Source organism: Paroedura picta, chromosome 4, assembly GCF_049243985.1.
Source record: "Paroedura picta isolate Pp20150507F chromosome 4, Ppicta_v3.0, whole genome shotgun sequence".
NCBI classification, from domain to species: domain Eukaryota; kingdom Metazoa; phylum Chordata; class Lepidosauria; order Squamata; family Gekkonidae; genus Paroedura; species Paroedura picta.
Genome location: NC_135372.1, coordinates 137,289,096 through 137,316,282, shown reverse-complemented (window position 1 = coordinate 137,316,282; position 27,187 = coordinate 137,289,096). Strand labels below are relative to the sequence as shown.

Genomic DNA, 27,187 nt, shown 5'->3' with positions numbered 1-27,187 from the left:
AGGCGACTGTAAGCCGCTTTGAGCCTCCTTCAGGTAGGGAAAAGCGGCATATAAGAACCAACCTTCTTCTTCTATTCCAAAAATACAGACCACCCCTCAGTCATTATCTACTATTAATGCGCTGTGAAAGCTACTTTAATATGTGACAAGTAGGTTGTAACACTAACTAAAAATGAAATCTTCTTACAGATAGGTATGCGTCATCACAGAAACAAATACATAGAATGAATGTTTGTGCTTGCACTCATATAACAGTTATAAATTCCCAACTGGTTAAGGAAAATGCAGCCTTTGGCTAACTACTTGGCCTATTGGGCATTTTATCTACAAATTTACCAGTTTGTATATAATGCAATAAATCCAAGGAATGTTAAGTTCTTGAAGTGAAAACAGGTATCAGCATCCAGCGAATAATTTCATACTTCAGGCTAAAACCAACTCAAATCCTATTTCCAAGGGGGGATAAGAAAGAGGGAAACCACCACAATGCAATGAAATGAAAGTTCACGCATGTTCAGGACACAATTTCAAGCTCTAACATGATGTGTTTCTTTGGGGGGGGGAGGGAAGATAACTCCAGTTCAACTGCTTGTACCAACAGACAGACAAGTAGATGGCTTAAATTAGGTCAGTACTGGGATGTATTTCTGAGCACAGTTGCTTTCTAGCCCGACTGCTCTCCATGGGATGCACATCCAAATACTAATTCTCAGTATGCAAGGGAAGATGTGCACTCTACTGAAAACAAAGCAACAAAGACAGTTAGCACCTCTACCTGGAAGCTGAATGATATGAAGAAGCTTCCTTCCAAGTATGCTGGCCTTCTTAGTCAATCAAACCCAGTCAGTCGGCCTATGAGAAGTTGTCCAGCTGCACAAGCCTGGCAGTTCCAATACCATTCTTGACACCATCTCCAGAGGTGGTGGGTTCTCCATGTTTGGAGATTTTTAAACAGAGGTTGGAGAGCCATCTGATGGAGAGGCTGAGGGTTCGAGGGGGTGGCAGGTGACAGGGGATGAGCGATAGGGTTGCGAGTGTCCTGCATAGGGCAGGGGGTTGGACTAGATGACCCAGGAGGTCCCCTCCAACTCTATGATTCTATGATCTCCTGATGTGGTTCCCAGCACTCTTTGCTCTGTATACGTCCTCTCTAGTTCAAACACTGTGCACTAGTTTTGATAAAAAAATAGATCTATATTCACGCACAGCTTCTGCTGTTGCCAAAGAATACTCTTCCCATCTCTCTGACATGTCTAAGGGTTATCATGAGCTGCCCTAAGGCAAGAAAGCCCAAACTGAATCTATCTTGCACTTATGGGGAGTGAGTCAGCCATACACTTTTGTTCCTTTATGCCTTTATTCAAGCCAATGCTGTCCCACAGTGATACAGCCCTACACATAACTAGATCTGTATGGGAATTTCATCATACTGGCCAGGTGGTCCCCCAAATGACTAGGATTACGTCGTCAGGAGGTTTGGGACTTGGGGGGAAAACATCCTACTAAACCTAACACCAGGAAGAACAGTAAACTGAGAAACAGACTCAAAGGACAAAGAAGGCAGGAAATGTTTTGAGCCCGGGATAACAGCCTTTTACATTGCAAATGATTGCACACGAACATTCAGCGCAGCCCTAATCCATCTCTCCAATATGCACCCAGCCATCGAGAGACTTCTAAAACAGGGCTATAAGAAGCATTTATACATATCTGAAGGTGTATGCCTGATAGCAGCCACTCTTAACTCATGGTTACTGGAGCCGATGGTTATCTTTGTTCAAGCTAAAGAATTACCAGTAGTAAGTATATATGAGACAACAAATACACCGCATACTCATACTCTAACGCAGTGGTTCCCAACCCCCAGTCCGGGAACTGGTACCAGTCCATGGATCAGTTGGTACCGGGCCGCAGCTCCTCCTCGTCCTCCCCAGCTGCTGCCTCGGGGGCTGCCCTGCCTCTCTGCCGCCGGCTTACCTTTGGTGCTCTCCGGTGGCCTCCATGGCTGGGGCTCCCCCTCGTTGTGGCACTGCGCAGCTGCTGCTGGCAGCTCCCCCTAGCAGGTTGCGGGAAATCAGGGGGGAAAGCAAGCGGAGCAAAGGCTCAGGCGGTGGCAACGTCCCTTAGCAAAAGACTACACCCCCCCCCCGGGCCTCAGTAAAATTGTCAAGCGTTGTCCAGTCCCCGGTGATAAAAAGGTTGGGGACCACTGCTCTAACGATACCAGATGTTTTTAGAATGCACACAAGACTTCGTGCATCAAGACTGCCTGTCACCTCCTAAGAAGTCACCTTATCAATAGCAACAAATAATAATGAATTTTAAACGAAGACAGTTTCAATTTAAAAAATGCAGGTAGGATGCATGTCCTTGTTCCTTTCCTTTTTTTCGACTGAGCATTTGAGAATTCATTAAGACTGTATTCTGACGTTCACAAGAATTTAAAAAACAGCTTTATCAGCTCTCATAAACTCTCTGCTTATGTAACATATTTCTGTGCATAATCCCATTTCAAGATGACTTCACGAAAGCAGTCCGAAGAATGCTTGCATCTCCCAAGCCAGCTGAATGGCAGTTTCCAAATCCCTTATGACCTAGTTCTCTTTAACATTCTACAGGTCATTTTATCTTCTGATGCAACATAAATACATAATGAAATATCTGATTATCCTTAAGTGAACTTCTTCTAAAGATATCTTCAGGTGTGTCTGAAAGGCTTCATGGCCAGTTCTTTGCACAACGATTATTTAAATAATTATATTCCCTGTGAGGCAGGAGAAAAACTGGAGAAGATGGGCAGTCCCACCAGAGAGACAGGAAGAGGAAGTGTTTTTTTTAGTCCTGCCTCCCTAGCAACAGCGGTGAGGACCACCCATCAGGGATGGGGTCCTAGAACCAGGGGAGAATGTTGAATTCCTATGAGGAAACGTTAACAAGGGTGGATTTTTGCATTTTAGAAAAAAATGACTATTGGTGGGAAGGACATGACAGCTGTTTACAAAATTATGCCCGGGGCAGAGAGATTGGAAAGACCTATAATGCTAAAACTTGGGTCGCCCAATTATTTATTTATTTATTATATATTTATAGACCACCATTCTTGGCGGTTTACAAAATACTGTTGTTGTTGTTAGGTGCGAAGTCGTGTCTGACCCATCGCGACCCCATGGACAATGATCCTCCAGGTCTTCCTGTCCTCTACCATTCCCCGGAGTCCATTGAAGCTCTCACCGACTGCTTCAGTGACTCCATCCAGCCACCTCATTCTCTGTCGTCCCCTTCTTCTTTTGCCCTTAATCTCTCCCAGCATTAGGCTCTTCTCCAGGGAGTCCTTCCTTCTCATGAGCAAAGTATTTAAGTTAACGTGAGCAAAGTATTTAAGTTTCATCTTCAGGATCTGGCCTTCTAAGGAGCAGTCTATATTACAAAATATAGATACCAATAAAAATGTATAAAATATAAACCTCATAAAAAACCCTTTACAGTCGATCACGGCATAGTCAATGTCCTAACTCCCTCGTGGATCTGCTGCTCTTCTGCTCCCAGTGTCTGTTTTTTCATAGATGGCCCTAGGCAGTATTAGCCTGGAGGACCCCAGCTTGTAGAAGGCAGGGAGGGATCCACAGATTGGGAATTCAATTGATGGGTGGTAGATTCAGGACCCACAAATGGGAATACTTTACCGGACATGCAAATAAAATTTGCTGCTGCAGGATGCAGTGACAGCCACAGCCACAGACAGATTTAAAAAGGGGGGACTGGGCGAATTCATGGAGGACATGTCCATCAGTGGCTATTAACCATGATAACTAAGGAAAACTTCTATATTCATTCAGAGGCAATAAACCTAGGAGGAAACTTCAAGGGAAAGCCTTGGCCTGGGTGAGGCAACACGCTGAACTAGATGGACTAACTGGGATTAATCAATCTGATCCTGTAGGGAACTTCTTGCATGCTGACCAGGTATGCTTGCATATGAAAATTTGTTGGTCTTAAAGGTGCCACTGGACTCGAACTTGGTTCTGCTGCTTCAGATCAACACGGCTACCCACTGGAATCTAAAAACCTGGGTTATGTCCCCGTACAAATGGGTTATGAGTCAGTTTGGTGTAGTGGTTAGGAGTGCGGACTTCTAATCTGGCATGCCGGGTTCGATTCTGCACTCCCCCACATGCAACCAGCTGGGTGACCTTGGGCTCGCCACGGCACTGATAAAACTGTTCTGACCGAGCAGTGATATCAGGGCTCTCTCAGCCTCACCCACCCCACAGGGTGTCTGTTGTGGGGAGAGGAATGGGAAGGCGACTGTAAGCCGCTTTGAGCCTCCTTCGGGTAGGGAAAAGCGGCATATAAGAACCAACTCTTCTTCTTCTTCTTCAATACAACCTTGTGGAGTTTAAGGGAGCCACTGGACTCAAACTTTGTTCAACATCAAGTCAAATAAAGGTTAAAAAGAGAAGCGGCAATTCCTGAGAATGCCTGGGAGGCAAAGCACTCTGATTCCCTTAACGTGAACATTACCATGCCTGCTCCAGCTTGCACTTGGGCCTTCCTGACAGCATTATCCTTGTCTTTCCCAAGGCCAGACTCAAGAATGTGGTAATCGGTTAATAGTGACAACCTGTGTTCGGTTGTGCAACCAGGTGAGAGAGGGGAAGCAGAAGTGAAATGGCATCATCTTCTGGAGGGCTCCATCAAGTGAGCTCCCTGATTAGGGTTAGGAGACCAATTGATGCCAAAAGGACAAAGACTATATAATTAAACAAGATTTTGGTGGGGTTGAGCATTCACGGATCAAAGCTCCCTTTGACTCTGGAAAGTTCATGCCCTAGAAATCTTGTTGATCTCTTGATGCTGTTGGTAATCTACTCATGTGGATTGTGTTCTGGCTAAATGTTGCATTAAATAAAATTCTGAAATTCTCTTGGTCTCTCTAAGGCACTACTCGAATCTTGCAAAACAAAAACCAAAAAAGGAACACAACCCAACCTTTACAGGTAGGAACTCAGAAGTTGAGCTGTACAATAAAATAATGTAAAAATGGTAATTATTTATTATAGTGCACAATTAAAAACTATACAGAACTAACAGCACGTAAGACCAAACATGTTTTGACCCTACTGGGTCTTCCTCAATGGTCAGAATTGTAACAATACACTCTATATTAGCGGTCCCCAACCTTCTTCTGGTCGGGGACGGCCTCCGGGGGTGGGGGAGAGCCAGCGGCCCGGCTGCTGCAGTTGCTCATAAACGCGCATGCCCAATTGCTGTGCATGCGCGTTTTGGCCACCAGGGGGTGCAAACGCGCATGCACGGCAGTTCCGCGCGTGCGCGTTTGCATCGCTGGCGCGCCGGCTGCCACGCCGGCTGCCACGCCGGCCTCTTTCCCCCCCTCTCGCTGCAGGGTGGGGAGGCAGGCGCGGCCGCTGGCGGCCCGGTATGATGGCCTTTGCGGCCCGGTACCGGGCCGCAGACCGGGGGTTGGGGACCCCTGCTCTATATAACCTGTCTAAACTCATTATAAAGTGTAGCTGAGTGGTTGAATGGGATCTGTAAATTATCGCTCCAACCAATGTATGTAAATCTTAGACTTTTGGAGACCACCTCCTATGGCATATGCCTAGGCTTACCACTCTTCGCTATTATATAATTCTGCGCTGAGAGTGTATCTCATGCGCGTCAGAAAAAAGCTTTCAAATCTTGCCTGTTTCCTGTAGACTAACAGAGATACACTCTAAAACTTTCTTAAATAGAGTATAGTATAGGCGTAAGTATAGGAGCTTTTTATACCTACCGTATTTGCCGGCGTGTAAGACGACTGGGCGTATAAGACGACCCTCCAACATTTCCACTCAAAATATAGAGTTGTTACATTACGTTACAGTACTATGGGCCACTGTAGGCAGCTATGTCTATCCCAACTGAAGTGCACCCGGCATATAGGACGACCCCCCCACTTGGAGGCATGTTTTTCAGGGGGGGAAAGTAGTCTTATACGCCAGCAAATACTGTATACTTTTTCTTTTCAAAAGTAATTTTCTGGTAGCAGCAACCAAACGGTTTCTAATTCACTAAATCAACCCCTTTGGACTTTCCTTAGTGGTAAGCATTAGACTAGAACAAGCAAATAAGGATTATTTGACAGCAAGTTCCTAATTGTCCAATTCCGCATCTTGGCAGCATTTCCACCTAGTTCTTCCCGTTTTTCCAGTTCCTCCCTTCCCCCTTCCCTTTATCCAAATACCTTCAAACTCTCTTATTTCAACACTAAAGTTACTTTTATGAGTCCCCACCCTACTCAGTTATGCAGTTGCCAATATGACCCAGTTCTGTTTTTGTAGAAAGAAAGAAAAATCAGGAGAAGTTTGAAAATAATGTGAGCATCCTTTGTTGCTTGCAGGAAATTTCCGTTCATCCTCAGGAGGAGTGCTCCCACCAGCACTTTTTATGACCTCACAACAAAATGCTGCAAGTCATAATGCTAAAGAGTGTTTTGGTAGGTGTGCTGCCGGACTAATACAGAAAGATATTTCCTATTATAATTCATTAGGGCATTCATTATTAAAGGCGCAGAATTATTTGGGAATCTGAACCCCATCCATACACTGATTTAAACTGGGGCTATGGACCCTTTGGCTAATAGACTAGCAAGGTCAATGGATGATATGGATGCTCTTGGATGCTTTAGGATGCTTAGGGCTGATCCTGCGTTGAGCAGGGTGTTGGACTAGATGGCCTGTATGGCCCCTTCCAACTCTATGATTCTATGATATAAGCACAGCAAAGACTGCGCTCTGGTGACACAGATGTTTTGAAATCAGCTAGCAGAAAAACAGTGAGAATACAAGCCTTTTAATTAACACATAAAGCCCGTTGTAAAAAGAGCTTAATGTGGGAATTTGTTGGTGTAAATTTCATTGTTATATTGTTGGGATTATTAAATTCCATGTAACGGGAATAAAAAGATAAAACCTGTTCATTTTACACACCAATGTAACGGGTTCCATCCCCCACTTCAAATGTTCATGTATTCATGTGTCTCCACGTGCACAGGCATGCACACTAGGAAGCCCAATCTCAGAGCCTCATACTTGCATACAGTAAAACAGATGTGTCATTCACCTTGTAATACATGGAAGGGCTGTTTGAGCAGGAGATGAGTTTTGCTCAAGTGGAGACAAACTTCACAAGTGTCATAAAACAGTGAAGAAACGCAGATCCTGATACCATCTCTTAGCTCAAAAACAGAAGGAATTCCCATGCACAGAATTATTTCCATATACATAAAAGTCACAGATTACTAGTCATGGCAGAAACATGTCCTTCTGGTTCTTTCCACGCAACACCTGCTTTTATGCATTTCCTTACTCACCTGTAACGGCATCATAGAATTCCTCTTCGCTATTCATCCTTTAAATAGTAGTTTGTTTCTCTGCCCAAGCAGGTTACTCGCCTCTAATGCATAGCTGCTCTTGATGTGGTAGACCTTTTTCATAAAAATATTTTCCCCCAGTGATCTGTTTGGAGAGTAAAATATATATATATATTTCTCGTTTATATACCTGGGACAATCATTTAAAAACCCACATTCAGCATTTCTCACCAAGTGACTGCTAAGCAGACAATGACATTTCTCATCAAGAGTGGAGGAACTGAATTGCTTACTAAATTGCTTACTAAATACATTTTTAAGATGCTTTGTACTTGCAGCTAACGGGAGAATCGCAACAAGACAAAAGTACATGCACACATGCAATGAAAATGGTTGTATTGGCGGCTCCAGAGAACAGCTTGAATATAATCCACAGAGGGCTGATGTTTGACGGCCTACAGTTAAGGGAGGAGAGCAATTTGGAAATCCAATTCCATCTTTCAAAATCTCCTCCTAGACCACTCTGCAAGCTCTCAGAACGCAGCAACTTTCGGCAGGCCTTGAAAAAGCTACAGCTGACTAAATCCATACCCTCAGTATAACGTACTTCAACACAGTTTCTCAGTGTTTGCTTCCTTGAACCAAAGCCAGGAGTTTTACACAGCCTCTTGTCTGTTATTCTGAAGGGAAGACAATATTCATCTGGGAAATGCCAAATCCTTCCACATATCATACGGAATCCTCCAAAAGGGAGAATAGGGCAACCTGAACAGACAACTGGTTTGTCAAGGCAGAGGAATTTCTTTGAACTTCCCTTTGCTTGTTATGTTCCTGTAGCTGCCGCTCCCCTGTTTTTATAGGGACTTTTCGGTGATTATCCCAAATTATGAAACGCAATCCGTCCTATAGTTCTTATTTTACAATTGGTCAAAGGATCCGTGCATTGTCTGCAAATTTAAAACGTATTCTTAATCCAATTTTAATTATTAACATCATTTGCAAAAGCGTTTCAATGCTGATGTTAAGCCAAACATGCTTCCGCACACAATATCATCTTAAACACCTAACTTGAGCTTACATTCTCCTCTGGGGAGTTCCCCGTGTTGGGTAGAGAGGCATGCTGACTGTTTCCCAGAGAGCCAGAATAACAGAGTGGTTAAGAGTGATAAATGCTAATCTGGAGAGCCAGCGTTGATTCCCACCCCCTCCACATGAAGGCTGCTGGATGACCTTGGGCCAGTCACAGTTCTCTCAGAGCTCTCTCAGCCCCACCTACCACACAAGGTGGCTGTAGTGGGGAGAGGATGGGAAGGTAATTGTAAGCTGCTTTGAGGCAGAGAAAAGGGGTATAAAAACCTTCTGCTGCATCTATAAATCACCAGCAGCTCTAATTCTATTATTCCGTCTTGCCCGTTTTGATAACGCCCTGCCACAGATCAGGACTATGGATTGTGGTGAGGAGTCTAGGCCTCCCCTATCCACAGGAAGGGCTGTGGCACTGCGGAAGAGCTGCAGATTTGCATGCGGAAGGTCCCAGGTTCGGTCCCTGGCATCTCCCATTTAAAGGGGCAGGCAGTTGATGACATGAAAACCCTCTGCCGGAGTTCCTGGAAAGCCACAGCCAATCCCCATAAACAATACTGTCTCTGATGGATCGATCAGTGAAAATCAGCCTTGTGTGTTTTTGTATGTTCACCCTATTTTCCTGACCTAGAACAGCTTGGGGGGGGGGGGGAGTCACCACTTGCCTAACTGAGGAAATATAATAAATAGCTCATCAATACACATGCAGGTGCCAAAAGGACAAAGAGCACCAAACATCTTGGGGTCAGGTCGGGCCTAACTGAGGAAATGTAATAAACTAGGGGCCAAGCCCGTTGCATTCAGGAATAAAACAGACACCAGATTTGGGGGGGGGGGGAGAGAACTCTTGGAAAGGCTCAGGCAGCTGTTAGGTGAACTCACAGGCAGGGGCAGCTCTCACACGGCAGGGATCTGCAGCCTCCGAGCCTCGGAGGGAAGTGGGAGGAGGAGGAGGCACTCAGGGGCGGGACAGCCCCCTGAGTTGGTGTTAAGCGCTGAGTGTCACTTAAGCCATGAGACACACACCTCCTCCAAGCCCTTACCAGAAATATATTATGTGGGACAGATAGCTCATTAATACACATGTAGCTGCCAAAAGGACAAAGATTACCAAACATCCCAGGGTCAGGTTGGGCCACTAAAACGGCAACAGGGCTGGCAATCCAAGCCACTCTCTCTGAATTTGCGTTGGCTAACAACAATTTTTAAATATAGAGGTTAAAATTACAGAAATCTACATACAATTACAACTTAACTAACGCGTAAAAGCGTCACTCCATCCCACCACACACACACACACACATACAGCCCCCCCCTTGCCATATTCCCAGGTAGGTGTTAAGAGTGGAATGAGCTCCAAGAAGAGCCAAGGGCCCTGTCCACCAGGCATTCGGTTGATGCCAAGCCAAGGAAGATCTTCGGGCCCCTCCTCTATTCTTCTGCCTACCCGCCCTCCCAGGTACTGGTCTGATGAAGACTATTGAGTTTTAAGGGTATTGGGACGAGGAAAGGATTGATGTACTGTTTATGTATCGTTTTACTGTTATTTTACTGTTGTATGAGTCAGTTGGCTAAGAGCCTGGGGTTAATAAATGTTAATTATTGAATATTGGAGTGGCATAGTCTGAATCTGAATTGGACCTAAGCCCAGTTAGGAAATGCAGAACTTCAGAATATGCCTCTCCACCCAGCCTGGAGATGTCTCTGGGAAAGACATAACCTGCAGCCCTAAGCTTCTGCAAACTTGCTTGCGTTTCTCTGGAGATGCACGCACCACAGAGGCCCAAATAAAATAGAAACAGGCTGCTCGCCATACGTGCTTGAGTATTGTGGGGCAAGTTAAGGCGAGGGCAGAACAGGATTATATAAACCAGTAAAAATAGAGATGATTTCTTTAAGGAGGGTTACTTGATAGAATCATAGAGTTGGAAGCAACCTCCTGTGTCATCCAGCCCAACCCCCTGCACCATGCAGGACACTCACAACCCTATTGCTCATCCACGGTAATCTGCCACCCCCTTGAACCGTCACAGAATCAGCCTCTCCATCAGATGGCTATCCAGCCTCTGTTTAAAAATTCCCAAAGATGGAGAACCCACCACATCCCAAGGAAGCCTGTTCTACTGAGAAACCACTCTAACTGTCAGAAGAAGGAAGGAAGGAAGGAAGGAAGGAAGGAAGGAAGGAAGGAAGGAAGGAAGGAAGGAAGGAAGGAAGGAAGGAAGGAAGGAAGGAAGGAAGGAAGGAAGGAAGGAAGGAAGGAAGGAAGGAAGGAATCATAGAGTTGGAAGGGACCTCCTGGGTCATCTAGTCCAACCCCTGTACTTTGCAGGACACTCACAACCCTATCGGTCATCCCCTGTCACCTGCCACCCCCTTGAACCTTCACAGAATATGCAAGCAGTTGCCAGCATAGACAAGCAACTCAAAGCAAACTGGCCATTCTTGCACATGCACACCTGAACAAAAATTGTTTTAATAGTTCCCTCTTGGCCACTGGCCTTAAACGCTGGCCCCAAGCATTTTAGAAAGCAGACTTGGGTAGGAGTTGCTGCTAAGGGTATTCAGGCAAGAATGGCACAAATGCTTCAATGACAGCCAATTCATTGCCAAATCATTCATGACAGCCAATTCATTGGGAAAAGGAAAGGAGTTACCAACTTTCCGCATGGCATGCAAGACAGAGCTCTTCCGCCAGGTTGAGGCCAGGGTGGAATCCATCAGAGGATCCCTCCTCTATTGATGCCTCAATCCCAATGGAAGACAATTGACCCTCCGGTTGAAGGGGGAGGTAGGAGATAAAGGGAGGGACGGGATTAGTTGTACTGAATAAGAGATTGCCGTCTGTACTGTATTGTTACGGGATTTTTATGGGGTTTTATTGCTATGGTTTTAATCAGTGTTGTGAGCCACCTGGAGCCGACTTGTCGGGAGGGGTGGGATAGAAATCAAATTATAAATAAATAAATAAAAATAAAAAAATTCTACTCATTAGGATTGGAGGAAGAGAACGGATTGCTTTCCTTCAGGACACTTGAGAGGAGCATCTGAGCATGCACACAAACATAAGTAGCATCCTTAACTGGTACCCTCCCTGTTCTGCCAGGAAACTCACTGGGTGACCTTGGGCCAGCCATACTTTCTCAGTGCAATCTGCCTCCCATTCATGGTTGAGAAGATAAAATGAAGGGGGAGAACCATGTATGTTGCTCTGAGCTCCTAGGCAGGAAGGTGTGGTAAAAATGTACTTACTAAAAAATAACGATCCAATCACAGCACGCATTCCTCAACCCTGATCCACCCGCCTAGGATACTAGAAACTGATAAGGTCACTGGCAGGCCAATTCCAGCTTTCCAAGAGGTGGTGGGTTCTCCCACCTTGGAGGTTTTTAAGCAGAGGCTAGATAGCCATCTGACAGAACTGCTGAATCTGTGAACTTAGGCAGATTGTAAATGGGTGGGCAGGAGGGATTGTGTCCATGCTTGACTCTTGTGGCCCTTTCGTGCATGCCCAGGGAAATGCCAATCGACACTTTGGGGGCAGGAGGCAAATTTCCTCCAGGCCAGGCTTGTCAGAGATTCTGGAATGTTATTTCTGGGGAACAGCACAAACCCAGGATGGGGTTCTGGGATGCAGCTGAAGGGGTGGGGGGATCAGCAAAGTTACCTCCCTCTCCATCTGCAGAAAATCTGCACTGGATCCAAACCAAGAAATGAGCCACTGAGATTCAATCAAAGAAACAAGGAAGGGATATCCTATCCTCTACTCCCAAGATTCTGACATCACAACAAATGCTTTAGGAGGAGATTCTGAAGGGTAGAAATAGATTTTCAAATTGTTCCCACCCCCCACCCCATGATTCCTCTAAGGTAGCGATCCCCAACCTTTGGGCTGCAGACCACATGTGGTCCATCAACTAATTGGAGGTGGGCTGCGAAGGATGCCTTCTTCCCCCCCCCCCGGCCCTTTACTTCACCCCCCCCCCGGCCCTTTACAACACACTTCGGGTGTCATTGTCTCCCATCACTCCCAGATGGGACTATCTCGTTGCAGAGAAACAAGCTCAGGGTTCCCATTGATTTGTCATTGTCATGAGTTAAAATTTCATGAAAATAAAATTTTATTTATGTTCATTGTTGTGGCGTGTCTGTATCTTATTTTGAAAGGATGTTTAAACATGACCATAGCGATCAGAGAGCGTTAGGGCAGTGGTTGAGAGTAGAGGAGTAAACTACCCCCCCCCCCAGCGGGCCTCAGTAAAATTGTCAAGCGCTGAGTGGTCCCCGGTGATAAAAAGGTTGGGGACCACTGCTCTAAGGCCCTCAATTTTTTATATTATCGATGATGCTACAGGGCACACATACAGCGTAGGAGATGTGGTTGAACTCAAGGTCTCATATTTCTCAGGGTCAGACAGGTTCGTCTGAAAATTGCTGATTTAATTAACACAGTTTCTATTAAAAATTCGGTACTGCATCATTCAGGATGTATGAGGCAGTATGGTGTAGTGCTTAAGAGCACTGGACTCTAAACTGGAGAACCCAGTTTGATTCCCCCAATCCTCCTTCACAGGAAGCCTGCTGGGTGACCTTGGGCCAGTCACAGTTCTCTCAGAAACCTCTCAGCATTTGTAAGCTGCTTTGAGTCTCTTTAAGGTAGAGGAAAGTGGGGTATAAGAAGCTTCTTCTATCAGAGTTCCAAGAGAAGCACGATTAATTTAACATTTGCATGACTTAAAAGACAGCTTTGCGGTGATAATTCCGTAAGCATTAACAGATAAAATAGGCAAGATTTTCAGCGATGCCTACTAATATGCTCCATTGATGTAGGCTCAGTGTCGCCTCCCCACATGACCACTGAAAGCCGTGCCTCTTAAGCAAACACCAGAGCAGAAAATTAATTACCAAAGGATGTGAAATTATCTCTCAAACGACAGCTGCTCACATAACCTAAAAGGTGTAATTGGCTTACTTTGGTTCAGCAGAACAGGGACACGAATCACCTGCACACTAAGTGGAACATGCAACTGCTAAGCAATGGTAGTCCACGTCACAGGTCTCCCTTCCAGTAGCTAACATCAGCTCCAGGGAAATGATCTCAAATCAGTGAATCAGCACAGGAAAAAAAAAGTTTAAATCCTGTGTTTCTCAACACCAATGCAACTCCGTCACCTGCTGCCAGTGAAAACGCGCTATTACTTAGAATAGTCTTTCACAATTTTAATGTCATTAACATTAAATGCCATTGCTACCAATTGGCCCCCAAGCCTCCCCCCTCCTACTATGACTGCTGTGAATTTACACAATCCCACTGGGTTTCAGTAAAAGTTGAGCTGACGCTCCTTGCAGTTCCGTTATTCTCTCATGTTATTCATAGAATCATAGAGTTGGAAGGGGCCACACAGGCCATCTAGTCCAACCCCCTGCTCAACGCAGGATCAGCCCTAAGCATCCTAAAGCATCCAAGAAAAGTGTGCATCCAACCTTTGCTTGAAGACTGCCAGTGAGGGGGAGCTCACCATCTCCTTAGGCAACCTATTCCACTCCTATTCTATCATGTTATTATCATGTTAATGTTGTTGTTATTATAATGTTATTGTTGTTATCACCTGATGTTACCATATTCTATCTGTATCTTTTTCCTATTTCCTGTAAACCACCCTGAGCCTTTGGGGAGGGCGGTATATAAATATAAATAAATAAATAAAAATAAACAACTTGCAGTTTTTGCATGCACAAGATGAAAAATAATGACCTTATTATTGCTTTATTTACCAACCTTTTCTGTCCTCTTTGAATAATCCGGCAGTTTTAGGTGCACTGATAAAACCAAACTGGTTGACCAAGATGTTATAAATACCAAAATGCCCAAGAGCTACTTAGCAGCGTAAATACCCTTCTTGAAATAAAGATTCTTAAACTAGTTGTGCAAGGTAATAAAATATTTCAATTTGTGCTATTGGAAGTGAAGGTTCTGTGAAGGTTCAAGGGGGTGGCAAGTTACAGTAGATGAACGATTGGGATGTGAGTGTCCTGCATAGTGCAGGGGGTTGGATTAGATGACCCAGGAGGTCCCTTCCAACTCTATGATTCTATAATTCTATGGAAGTGGGCAGCTCTATGTCCTTGAACAAAGAATAACTCTTAAAACAATAGTTTTGGCCAGGTACTAATTCAATATCCAAATCTACTGATCCCTAATACTATGACTACATGAAAAATGCTTAAGTCCAAAGAATAAAACCATATTTGTTTACTATAAAATGTCCATTTCGTCCTAATTCTGAGATTACAAAACCATGCAGTCGTTTTCCTCAGTTCTCTAGTACTGGATATAGATTAGCAATCATCCTTGAACAAAATATATTTCGTTTGAACAATGTATTTATCCTTTCAAATCTCATAAATATGCCAAATGTTATATGCTAACAAAGGCACGGATCCTAAGTAATGAAAATAATTTTAGTACATAATGACCAACTACCCGCCCCCCCTCCTAGCATCCTATTGTGCCTCCCAAAACCGTAATCGGGCTTCAAGGATGCACAATTGAAACCTGAGGTTTTTTAGTTATTTACAAAGACTCAGAATAGAAAATGTATTCCGTAATTACAAGGCACTAAAGGTTGCTTTCAACATATCTATTGATTTGAATAACATTTCCTGAACTCATCCCACAATGGAAGTTTGCTTTATCAAAAGAGAAGAATTATACCCAAACTACTGAGAAGTTGTCAATGGGAAACAACACTTTAGTACACCAAAAAAGCCACACAGTGGGTTCTTTAAAGTAATATGTTCTACGGTTGTTAACGTTACACATGCTTGCTGACTCAGATTATCCTACAGCAGCCTTTTTCAAGTATTTTACCATTCAGAAACCCCTGCAACATTCTTCAGACTTCAAGAAAACCCAGAAATGGCACAGTCGTGCAGAATATGATTGGGACGCAGAGATGTGTACATGCCCTGCCTTTCCCACAGCCTCCAAGCACATCACTGGCCGTTCGGTGGGGACAGGTGGGTCGACATGACTATGTATGGTCATATCACTTGATAAACGTTTAACAAATTTTAAAAATATATTAAAAATAAGGAACTCCCATGAATTCAGGAAACCATCCCAAGGCTATCAAGAAACCTGTACCAAAGACTTCAGGGCTGAAAAGGACAAATGCCTTCCAGGAAACCAATCAAACCATTATGTAACATACTGGTCAGCACAGGTGGCAAAACCAAACTTTGTGGGCTGGTTTGCATTTCTCTGCAACAATGCTTTAACATTTATTCAGATAAGATAAGCCTCAACATTCTGGGCACAGAGCTTCACACTAAGAAGTACACATGAATATCCCACATGGTCTTGCTTCTAGATGCTAATTCAGTCCATGCATGCTTGCGTAGGTTGTCGATGGATGCAGACATCTCTACACACCTTTCAAAACAAATACTAGCCTATCAGCCAACTGTTTGAGTTCTTATTCACTAAATTCCACATGGACAAATGCTAACAACTGCATATTTACAGTGTTTGTCATTCTTGTCAGTCAGCACAGATTAAAGGGCCTGAGCCAAGCCTGTGGACTGGACTACCTGCAACCAAAGGTGCTGCTTTACAACCAAAACAGACCTACTTTACAGAGCCCTGCATGTCTTAGGGCAGGAGTAGTCAACCTGTGGTCCTCCAGATGTCCATGGACTACAATGGGAACTGTAGTCCATGGACATCTGGAGGACCACAGGTTGACTACCCCTGTCTTAAGTTCTCCCATCTGCTAACAATTGTCTAAATACCCTTCAGAAACCAAACATCCTACTCATGGAAATCCACTGTGGTTTATAGCAAGGACCCCACTGTATCAGCCCTGGTGGCAGAGAGTAGCATCAAGCCGCAGCAAACTTATGGCGATCCAGGATGGATTTTCAAGGGAACCTAAGATGGGGTTATTTGTTCCTAGGCCACTCAGCAAAACAACAACCAAGCACTTTCCATATCACTGCCCACCATCTTAACCCCTAAAGATCAGAGAAAATTAAACCCCTTGGAGCTGATTTCAACAGGATAGCTATATTGATGTGTCACAGCAAACTGAAATAGAAGTCAAAGAACAGACATGGTTTGCCACTACCTGCATCTGTATAGTAACCCTGAACTTCCTTAGTGTAAACTTAACAACCAGAGAACATATTACTTTCCGTTGTCGATCCTGCTGAATTCTGATCAATCTGAACCTTGTAATGGATCTGCAAGTTTTCTCTACCCAAAGGAGTCTCAAAGCAGGGTCCAATCACCTTTCCTTTCCTCTCCCCACAACAGACACCCTGTGAGGGACGGGAGGCTGAGAGAGCCCTGATATGACTGAAGAAGAAGAGTTGGTTCTTATATGCCACTTTTCTCTACCCAAAGGAGTCTCAAAGCGGCTTACATTTGCCTTCCCTTTCCTCTCCCCACAACAGACACCCTGTGAGGTGGGTGAGGCTGAGAGAGCCCTGATATTACTGCTTAGTCAGAACAGCTTTCTCAGGACTGTGGCGAGCCCAAGGTCACCCAGCTGATTGCACATGGGGGGGGGGGGGGTCAGGGAATTAAACCCAGTTTGCCAGATTAGAAGTCTGCACTCCTAACCACTATACCAAGCTGGCTCTCCTTACTATATGAAAAACATTCTTTGGACCTTGTATAACATGCAACAAGACCGGTGGACTTGCATGAGCCACAAATGTCCAAGTAATGCTATAGCAGTTTTTGTATCCTTACTCCAAGCAGCCCACAAATAAGAACTTCGTACTGAATCAGAGTCCCAACATGCCTCTCTGCAAAACGAAACAAAGCCAGAGAGCAAATAAAGGCTCTCTCCAAGATGTCATTTTTGTGTCAGTAGAAACAAAAGCTAACACCAGCAGTTTGGCTAGTGTAAACAGAATGTAATTTGTCAAGAAGGGTTGTTTTGACTGAGTAAATTTGTACCGTACTCGGTCCAAGTAAGTCTGAGACAGAAATTTCCATCTATAGTTCAATCCATATTGAGCTATCATTGAAAAAGCATTACCCAGCCAGAACTAGGAGCCAGCAAACAATGTAGAAAAAGAATACCTAAGCTTTATAATATAGTGCTGGATGGGTTGTGTGAAGACTTACTTTCTACATATTGCATTATTAATATTACACAGAAATATAGAATAAACAGATGTACAAGATATTAGAACCTGATATTTTAACTGATTTTCAACGTAGTCAAATCTGATAGTCACTGGCAGTCTTCAAGCCAAGGTTGGATACACACTTTTCTTGGATGCTTTAGGATGCTTTGGGCTGATCCTGCGTTGAGCAGGGGGTTGGACTAGATGGCCTGTATGGCCCCTTCCAACTCTATGATTCTATGATTCTATGATTAAAATCAAGTGGGTAGCCATGTTGGTCTGAAGTAGCACAACAAAAATAGAGTCCAATGGAACCTTTAAGACCAACAAAGACTTATTCAAGCTGTGAGCTTTTGAAAGCTCACGCCTTGAATAAATCTTTGTTCATCTCAAAGGTGCTATTGGACTCTATTTTTGTTGATTCAAAACAAGACTCCAAGTTTGTATCATATCATGTGACTTGCGGACATTAATTCCGGATAAAAACAAACTTTCCTAATGTCACAAAGCCCTATGCGGAGATATTATTCTCCAAACCAGAGCTTGCGGAATATTCTTTAAAAAAATGTACCTAAACTTGATATCAACATTTAATGTACATATTATTAATGTTTTAAAAAAGCAACTTTACTTCTGCAACAAACCACACAGCTATATTCAAACAAAGTTGCAGGCAAATGATGAAACAAGAACATGGATTACTGGCAGAACAAAACAATTTGCTTGTAAAATACTTAGATTGTACAAACCACTTTCTGGTCATTAAGTGTCCTCTCCTTCAGAAGGAGGACTAGGAGTTAGTATTTATATTCTGCTTTTCTCTAACCAAAGGAGCATCAAAGCAGCTTACAATCACCTTCCCTTCCTGTCCCCACATCAGCTAGGGAGGTGAGGAAGTTGGGGCTGAGAGAGCTCTGAGAGAAGTGTGACCAGCCTCCCAGCTGGCTTCGCGAGAAGAGGTGTGAAGAATCAAAAAATGGGCAAATGAGAACAAGATGCAATTTAATAAAGATAAGTGTAAAGTTCTGCATCTGGGTCAGAAAAATGAAAAGCATGCCTACTGGATGGGGGATACGCTTCTAGGTAACACTGTGTGTGAACGAGACCTTGGGGTACTTGTGGATAGTAAACTAAACATGAGCAGGCAGTGTGATGCAGCGGTAAAAAAGGCAAATGCCATTTTGGGCTGTATCAACAGGGGCATCACATCAAAATCACAAGATGTCATAGTCCCATTGTATACGGCACTGGTCAGACCACACCTGGAGTACTGTGTGCAGTTCTGGAGGCCTCACTTCAAGAAGGACGTAGATAAAATTGAAAGGGTACAAAGAAGAGCGACAAAGATGATCTGGGGCCAAGGGACCAAGCCCTATGAAGATAGGTTGGGGGACTTGGGAATATTCAGCCTGGAGAAAAGGAGGTTGAGAGGGGACATGAAAGCCCTCTTTAAGTATTTGAAAGGTTGTCACTTGGAGGAGGACAGGATGCTGTTTCTGTTGGCTGCAGAGGAGAGGACACGTAGTAATGGGTTTAAACTTCAAGTACAACGAGATAGGCTAGATATCAGGAAAAAAAATTTCACAGTCAGAGTAGTTCAGCAGTGGAATAGAATCATAGAATCATAGAATCATAGAGTTGGAAGGGGCCATACAGGCCATCTAGTCCAACCCCCTGCTCAACGCAGGATTAGCCCTAAGCATCCTAAAGCATCCAAGAAAAGTGTGTATCCAACCTTTGCTTGAAGACTTCCAGTGAGGGGGCACTCACCACCTCCTTAGGCAGCCTATTCCACTGCTGAACGACTCTGACTGAGAAAAACTTTTTCCTGATATCTAGCCTATATCGTTGTACTTGAAGTTTAAACCCATTACTACGTGTCCTTTCCTCTGCAGCCAGCAGAAACAGCATCCTGCCCTCCTCCAAGTGACAACCTTTCAAATACTTAAAGAGGGCTATCATGTCCCCTCTCAACCTCCTTTTCTCCAGGCTGAACATTCCCAAGTCCCTCAACCTATCTTCATAGGGCTTGGTCCCTTGGCCCCAGATCATCTTCGTCGCTCTCCTCTGTACCCTTTCAATTTTATCGATGTCCTTCTTGAAGTGAGGCCTCCAGAACTGCACACAGTACTCCAGGTGTGGTCTGACCAGTGCCGTATACAATGGGACTATGACATCTTGTGATTTTGATGTGATGCCTCTGTTGATACAGCCCAAAATGGCATTTGCCTTTTTTACCGCTGCATCACACTGCCTGCTCATGTTTAGTTTACAATCCACAAGTACCCCAAGGTCTCGTTCACACACAGTGCTACCTAGAAGCGTATCCCCCATCCAGTAGGCATGCTTTTCATTTTTCTGACCCAGATGCAGAACTTTACACTTATCTTTATTAAATTGCATCTTGTTCTCATTTGCCCATTTTTCCATTGTGTTCAGATCTCGTTGAACTCTGTCTCTATCTTCCGGAGTATTTGCCAGTCCTCCCAATTTGGTGTCATCTGCAAACTTGATGAGTAGTCCCTCCACCCCCTCATCTAGATCATTAATAAATATGTTAAAAAGTACCGGGCCGAGCACCGAACCCTGAGGTACCCCGCTACTCACCTCTCTCCAGTCTGATGAAACACCATTGACAACAACTTTTTGAGTGCGGTTCTCTAACCAATTCCCTATCCACCTAACGATCTGAAAATCCAGATTGCAGTCCTTCAACTTATCCATCAGAACATCATGGGGAACCTTGTCAAAAGCTTTACTAAAATCCAAGTAAATGACATCAACCAAATTTCCCCGATCCAGCAAACCTGTTACTTGGTCAAAAAAGGAAACTAGGTTGGTCTGGCAGGACCTGTTGGAGACAAATCCATGCTGACTTCCTTGGATCACCAAATTGTCCTCCAGATGTTTGCAGATCGCTCCCTTTAATATCTGCTCCATTATCTTCCCCACAACAGAGGTCAGACTCACTGGTCTGTAGTTTCCCGGGTCATCCTTCCTCCCTTTTTTGAAGATCGGAATAACGTTTGCTCTTTTCCAGTCCTCCGGGACATCTCCAGTCCTTAAAGAGGTTCCGAAGATGATGGACAAGGGCTGTGTAAGTTCTCTGGAAAGTTCTTTGAGTACTCTCGGGTGCATTTCATCTGGACCAGGGGATTTGAACTCATCCAGTGCAGCTAAATGCCTCTCGACCACCTCTCTATCCATGTTAACCTGCCACCCAGACACTATCCTTTGGCTACAGCCATCTCTAGATGTGCCTAAACACTTAGACCTCTGGGAAAAAACAGATGTAAAATAGGCACTAAGCCTTTCTGCTTTCTCTGCATCTTTCGTTAGAGTTTGTCCATCCGCACCCAACAGCGGGCCTATTGCCTCCTTTACTTTACGTTTGCTCCTCACGTAACTGAAAAATCTTTTCTTGTTAGAATGGGCTTCCCTGGCCAATCTTAGCTCACTCTCAGCTTTGGCCTTTCTGATGATTGATCTACAGTGCCTAGTAACCTGTAGGTACTCTTCTTTAGAGCTCTGTCCTTCCCTCCATTTCCTGAACATTTTCCTTTTCTTTCTTAGTTCCTCTTGAAGTTCTCTGTTCATCCAAATAGGCTTCTTAGAGCTCCTGCAGTGTTTTCGTCTTTCTGGAATAGTCATTGATTGAGCATGCAATAGCTCTTGTTTGAGTAGCGCCCACCCTTCACATGCTCCCTTCCCTTCCAGCATTCTCGTCCATGGTATGACACTCATCATGTCTCTGAGTTTATTAAAGTTTGCCCTACGAAAATCCAACATCCGCGTCTGGCTACAAGCTTCCTTGGCTCCCCATCTCAAAAGGAATTCTATGAGGACATGGTCACTTCCCCCTAGGGTCCCCACCTCCTTCACCTCATCCACCAACTCTTGCCTGTTGGTCAGTATTAAGTCCAGTATGGCTGAACCTCTTGTGGGTTCATCTACCATTTGATAAATGAAATTGTCAGCCAGGCAGGTCAGAAACTTGCATGACTGAGGACGCTTCGCAGAGTTTGTTTCCCAGCACACATCTGGGAAATTGAAGTCACCCATGATGACAAGGTCCTGCCGTTTGGATATTTTCTCAAGCTGCTCACAAAGTGCAGCATCCACATCCTCTCGTTGGTCAGGCGGTCGGTAGCAGACACCAACCACCACACTGTTTGTTTTCCCCTCGCTTATTTTCACCCAGATGCTTTCCACTGTAGATATGCTCTCCTTCACTAGAATTTCCTGACAGGTAAGCCCTTTCCTCACATACAGTGCCACTCCTCCACCTCTTCGATCTATTCTGTTTTTTCTGAACAGTTCATATCCATCCACCATTACATTCCAGTCATGAGAATCATTCCACCACGTTTCTGTGATGCCTACTAGATCATACCTTTCCATCAGCATGAGAAGTTCCAGCTCTTCCTTTTTATTGCCCATGCTTCGGGCGTTAGTATAAAGACATCTGAATCCTTTTACTTTTGGTTCCCTATGAGCTGGCCTTGCCGGTTGGGCTGCCTCCGATAGTTTTCCTTCCATACACTCCCTATGTTGATCGTCTCCTTCCCCTAGTGGCTTTAGTTTAAAGCTCTCCTGATGAATCTCCCCAGGTTCCTGCCAAACACATTCTTCCCCAGTTTTGATAAGTGCAGTCCATCAGGTGCTAGTAGGCCTTCCTTAAGAAAGCCTATCCCATGGTCCCAGAAACCAAATCTCTCCTGCCGGCACCAACTACGCAGCCAGTGATTCACCTCTATTATCTTCCTCTCCCGACGCATTCCTCTTCCCTTGACAGGCAAGATTGAAGAGAATACCACTTGTGCCCCCATTTGCTTGAGCTTCCTCCCCAGATCTTGATAGTCTTTTTTAATAGGAGCGATGGTATTCAGGGACATGTCATTCGTTCCCACATGGACCATCACAAATGGGTAGCGATCCGTAGATTTGAGGAGTTTGGGCAGCCTTTCTGAAACATCTTTAATTTTCGCCCCTGGCAAGCAACACACCTCTTGGGTTAGGGGGTCGGGCCCAGCCACGTGGCGATCCATTCCTCTTAGCAGGGAGTCTCCAATTACCAGTACTCTCCTTTTTTTTTTTTTTTTTTTAGGCTACCTAAGGAGGTGGTGAGCTCCCCCTCACTGGCAGTCTTCAAGCAAAGGTTGGATACACACTTTTCTTGGATGCTTTAGGATGCTTAGGGCTGATCCTGCGTTGAGCAGGGGGTTGGACTAGATGGCCTGTATGGCCCCTTCCAACTCTATGATTCTATGAATATATGAAAGTGGGATGTCTCAAACTCTGTGAGGAAAAGCTTGCATGACTTCCGCCCTCCATAAGGTGGGTAGAAGAGCGGAAACAGGACACACAAACTTCTGCTCTCTTTCCACTGAGAATCCCCTGATAGGGCTAAAAACAAATAATTCAATGAGCAAATATCTAAAGCTGCCAATTCAATTAAATCTACGCTGGCGATACTGCTGGGAAGAAAAACTATGTGTACTGAGCACAACATAGCAGCTAGAGCGAACCAGAATCAAAATTTGCCCTCTGCAATTTCTAAGTTCTTTGAGGACACTGCAGGCACTTCTGCAAGATTGCAAATATAAATACATCACTACACAGCATCCAGTCCTCTACTGATAAAACAAAATTCCAATCAAATTCAGTCAAGAAATAAAACGACAATAAACGATGCTACTGCCAAGACGGCACATTTTAATAGTTCTGACATGACCTCTTTCTTAAACCAGTACGGAAGATGACAAAACTATGAAAATAGTTTCAGTTGTGTATCATATTGGTCTGAAGTGGCAGCAGGACAAAGAGTCCAGGAGCACCTAGGACACATCGATGACCAGCACTTTTCAAACGATTCTCAGAATGGTGGTGAGATTTGTTTAGGGAAAGAAATTATAAGGAGTAAAAGATAGAAGTGAAAGCTTGTTCATGAACCCTCACAGCATATAGGCTGCCTAAGGAGGTGGAATAGACTGGAATAGCTCCCCCTCACTGGCAGTCTTCAAGCAAAGGTTGGATACACACTTTTCTTGGATGCTTTAGGATGCTCAGGGCTGATCCTGCGTTGAGCAGGGGGTTGGACTAGATGGCCTGTATGGCCCCTTCCAACTCTAGGATTCTGTGATTCTATGATTCTATATGGCAGGGAGCAAGAATGAAGTTAAACCCTTCTCCACCATGGAGCGTCTCATTCCCCTTCCCTAGTGTCCTTTTAAAAATGCTAAGTTGGAACCTGACTTTTAACCCCATGGATCTCGCTCAGCTGTCAGGAAAGCTATACAGAAAATTATGACTACTGTGCATAGGTTACCCTGACCTGGAAGTCCAAGCCAGCCTGATCACATCAGATCTCAGAAGCTCAACAAGGGGGTCAAGCCTTGGCTAGTATTTGGATGGGAGACCTCCAAGGAATAGCAGGGTCCTGTGTAGAGGCACCCAATGGCGAACCACCTTTGAATGGCTCTTGTCCTGTAAACCAGGGGTAGTCAACCTGTGGTCCTCCAGATGTTCATGGACTACAATTCCCATGAGCCCCTGCCAGCAAACGCTGGCAGGAGCTCATGGGAATTGCAGTCCATGAACATCTGGAGGACCACAGGTTGACTACCCCTGCTGTAAACCTATGAGGTCACCATAAGTCAGCTGAGACTTGAAGGCATGTTCCATCACTATACATAGACTAAACACATGGTGCATGATTATAGAGGGATTATTTATTTATTCTATTAATATACCGCCCTTCGGGAAGGCTCAGGGCAGTTTACATCAATTACAACAATTATTTGCTTTATTTGTAGACTGCTTTTCAAGGCGGATCAGGTTTTATTCCTGCTAGTTCTCATGAAATCTACATTCAGAGGAAAGCGGGGGGGATACGTTAGTCCAGTGGTCTCCAACCCCCGGTCCGAGGACCTGTCCCGGTCTATGGATCAGTCTGTACCGGGCAGCAGCTCCTCCTCGTCCTCCTCCCCGGCTGCTGCCTCGGGGGCTGCCCTGCCACTCTGCCGCCGACTCACCTTTTGTGTTCTCCAGCAGCAGGCTGGGGCTCCCCCTCGGTGTGGCACTGCACAGCTGCTCCTGGCAGCACCCCCCAGCAGGTGGCAGGAAGTCAGGGGTGCCGGTGAAAAAGCAAGTGGAGCAGGGGCTCAGGCGGCGATGACGTCCCTCGGTAAAAGACTACCCCCCCCCCGGGCCTCAGTAAAATTGTCAAGCGTTGACTGGTCCCCGGTGATAAAAAGGTTGGGGACCACTGGGTTAGTCTGTCTCTTGAACTCATTTTGGGGACTGGGGGGGGGCAGCACTGGCTCAGTGGAAGAGCCTCTGCTTGACATGCAGAAAAAGTCTGTCCCTGGGATCTCCCGGTAAAAGAACCAGATGGCAGGTGATATGATGAGTCCCTGAATAGCTGTTGCCACTCAAAGTAGACAATTATTATTATTGTTGTTGTTGTTGTTGTTTCTGAAAAGTAGACAATTATTGACTTTGATGGACCAAGAGTCTGATGCGGTATAAGATACGTTCAATGTACTTGTCTCTGCACTCAAATACCCACCCATACATGGAGAACAGATTGCTGGAAGCTGGGAAAGATGTTATATGCTGAGCCAGCCAACTCTAATTTATTATTTATAATCACGAATGAACAAATAAATCATCAACATTCTAAAGCAAGACACCCTACTTATTTTGTCTTTACATGATGGCCACCCATTAGATCAGGCTCTACCTTCAAAGGAAGCACTTCACCCAGTATGGGGGGAAAGTGTGAATGCCTTTCCAGAGGTAGCTTGCAACACTTGGGGGGAGGGGGGTTGTACATAGTGGTTCAAAATGCCTCCAGGGTCATCTAGTCCAATCCTCTACACAAGGCAGGAACTCACAACTACCTGCCCACTCACGGTGACCCCAATTTCATGCCCAAAGGATCCCCTCCACCATCAAAAATCTCCAGAATCCAGCCTGGCCTGGAGGAAATTCACCTACCATCCCACAGTGGTGATCAGTAATTCTCTGGGTATGCAAGGAAGGGCTGTAAGAGACACATCCTGTTCTGCCCACCCACTCACAATCTGCCTAAGTTCATAAAATCAACATTTCTGTCAGATGACTATCTAGCCTCTGCTTAAAAACTTCCAAACTTACCACACCAGCCTGCCCCCCCCCCCCCAGGAAGCCTGCTTCACTGAGGAACCTCTCTGTCAGGAACGTCTTCTGGATGCTTAGCCAAAAATTATTTTGAATTAATTTCAACCCATTGGTTCTAGTCCGACCCTCTGGGGCAACATACAACTCTGCTCCATCTTCTCTATGCAGCCCTTCAAGTATTTGAACATGGTTATCATATCACCTTTTAGTTGTCTTCTCTCTAGGCTAAACAGACCAAAGCTCCCTCAACCTTTCTTCATACAACTTGGTCTCCAAACCAGTCACCATCTCCGTAGCCCTCCTCTGAACATGCTCCAGTTTCTCTACATCTTTCTTCAGTTGTGGTGCCCAAAACTGAACATAGTACTCCACAGTACACCAAGTGAGGTCTTACCAGAGCAGAGTAAAGTGGTAACATCACCTCACATGAACTGGCCACTATACTTCTTTTAGTACAACCCCAAATCCCATTTGCCTTTTTAACTGCAGAGTCAGACTGCGACTCACCTTCAGTGTTTGGTCTACTAAGACCCCCCAGATCCTTTTCACACGTACTACTGCCAAGACAAGTCTCACCCATCCTATAGTGATGCATATGATTTTTCCTACCTAAATGCAGAACTTTACAGTTATCACTATTGAAATTCGTTTTAATCATTTGAGCCCTGTTTTCTAGCCTGTCAAGATCATCCTGTATTCTGATTCTGTCTTCTGGTGTGTTGACTACCCATCCCAGTTTAATGTCACCTGCAAATTTAATAAGGACTCCCTCTACTCCTTCATCATGTATAAATATGTTGAATAACACAGGGACCAGGAGAGATCCCTGAGGCTCTCCACTCGTCATTCCTCTCCAAGAAGATGACAAATCATTTACAAGCACCCTTTAGGTGCGATCTGTCAACCAGTTCTCGAACCACCTAACAGTAACAGGATCCATATCGCATTTTACCAACTAAATAAGAATATCCCGTGAATCCTTATCAAAAGCCTTACTGAAATCAAGGTAAACTATGTCCACAGCATTCCCCTGATCTAGCCAGCTGGTGCTGGGATCATTGGGAGAGTAGGTGGAGGAGACAGCTAGGAATTTCCTGCATATGGGGGGCTGAACTAGATGACCCTTGGATCCTTCCAGCTCTGTGTTTCTTATAATGATCTTGTAGGGATTCTAAAGAAAGAACTGAATATCCCTGGACGTCCTTGGTAGTCCTCCCATCTACTGAAAGCCTAACTGCTTAGCTTCCAAGTTCTGAGATCAGTACTAGCACTTAGTTATTTTTATGGCCAACCTCCTGGTTGCGCTTTTCAAAATCAAGGTGACTTTTAACAGATCAAATTAATGCTGCAGAGCACGTTATTTTGTTACACTGGACCTCTTACTAGAATCTTATTGTCAGTTTGTACCTATCCTGTGTCCTCCATGTA

The 27,187-nt window shown here is 44.7% G+C and overlaps 1 protein-coding gene across 4 annotated transcripts in view; it reads right to left on the bottom strand.

Moving 5' to 3' along the window:
• The window catches only part of OSBPL2 (oxysterol binding protein like 2), a 100,662-nt gene that overhangs the window by 60,365 nt on the left and 13,110 nt on the right, over positions 1-27,187 (bottom strand). For all 4 annotated transcript variants that reach the window (XM_077335783.1, XM_077335786.1, XM_077335784.1 and 1 more), the window contains one exon: positions 7,373-7,517. In XM_077335783.1, coding sequence (XP_077191898.1) covers positions 7,373-7,409 — 37 coding nt within the window. In that variant the 5' untranslated portion in view covers positions 7,410-7,517. The remainder of the gene's footprint in view (positions 1-7,372; positions 7,518-27,187) is intronic.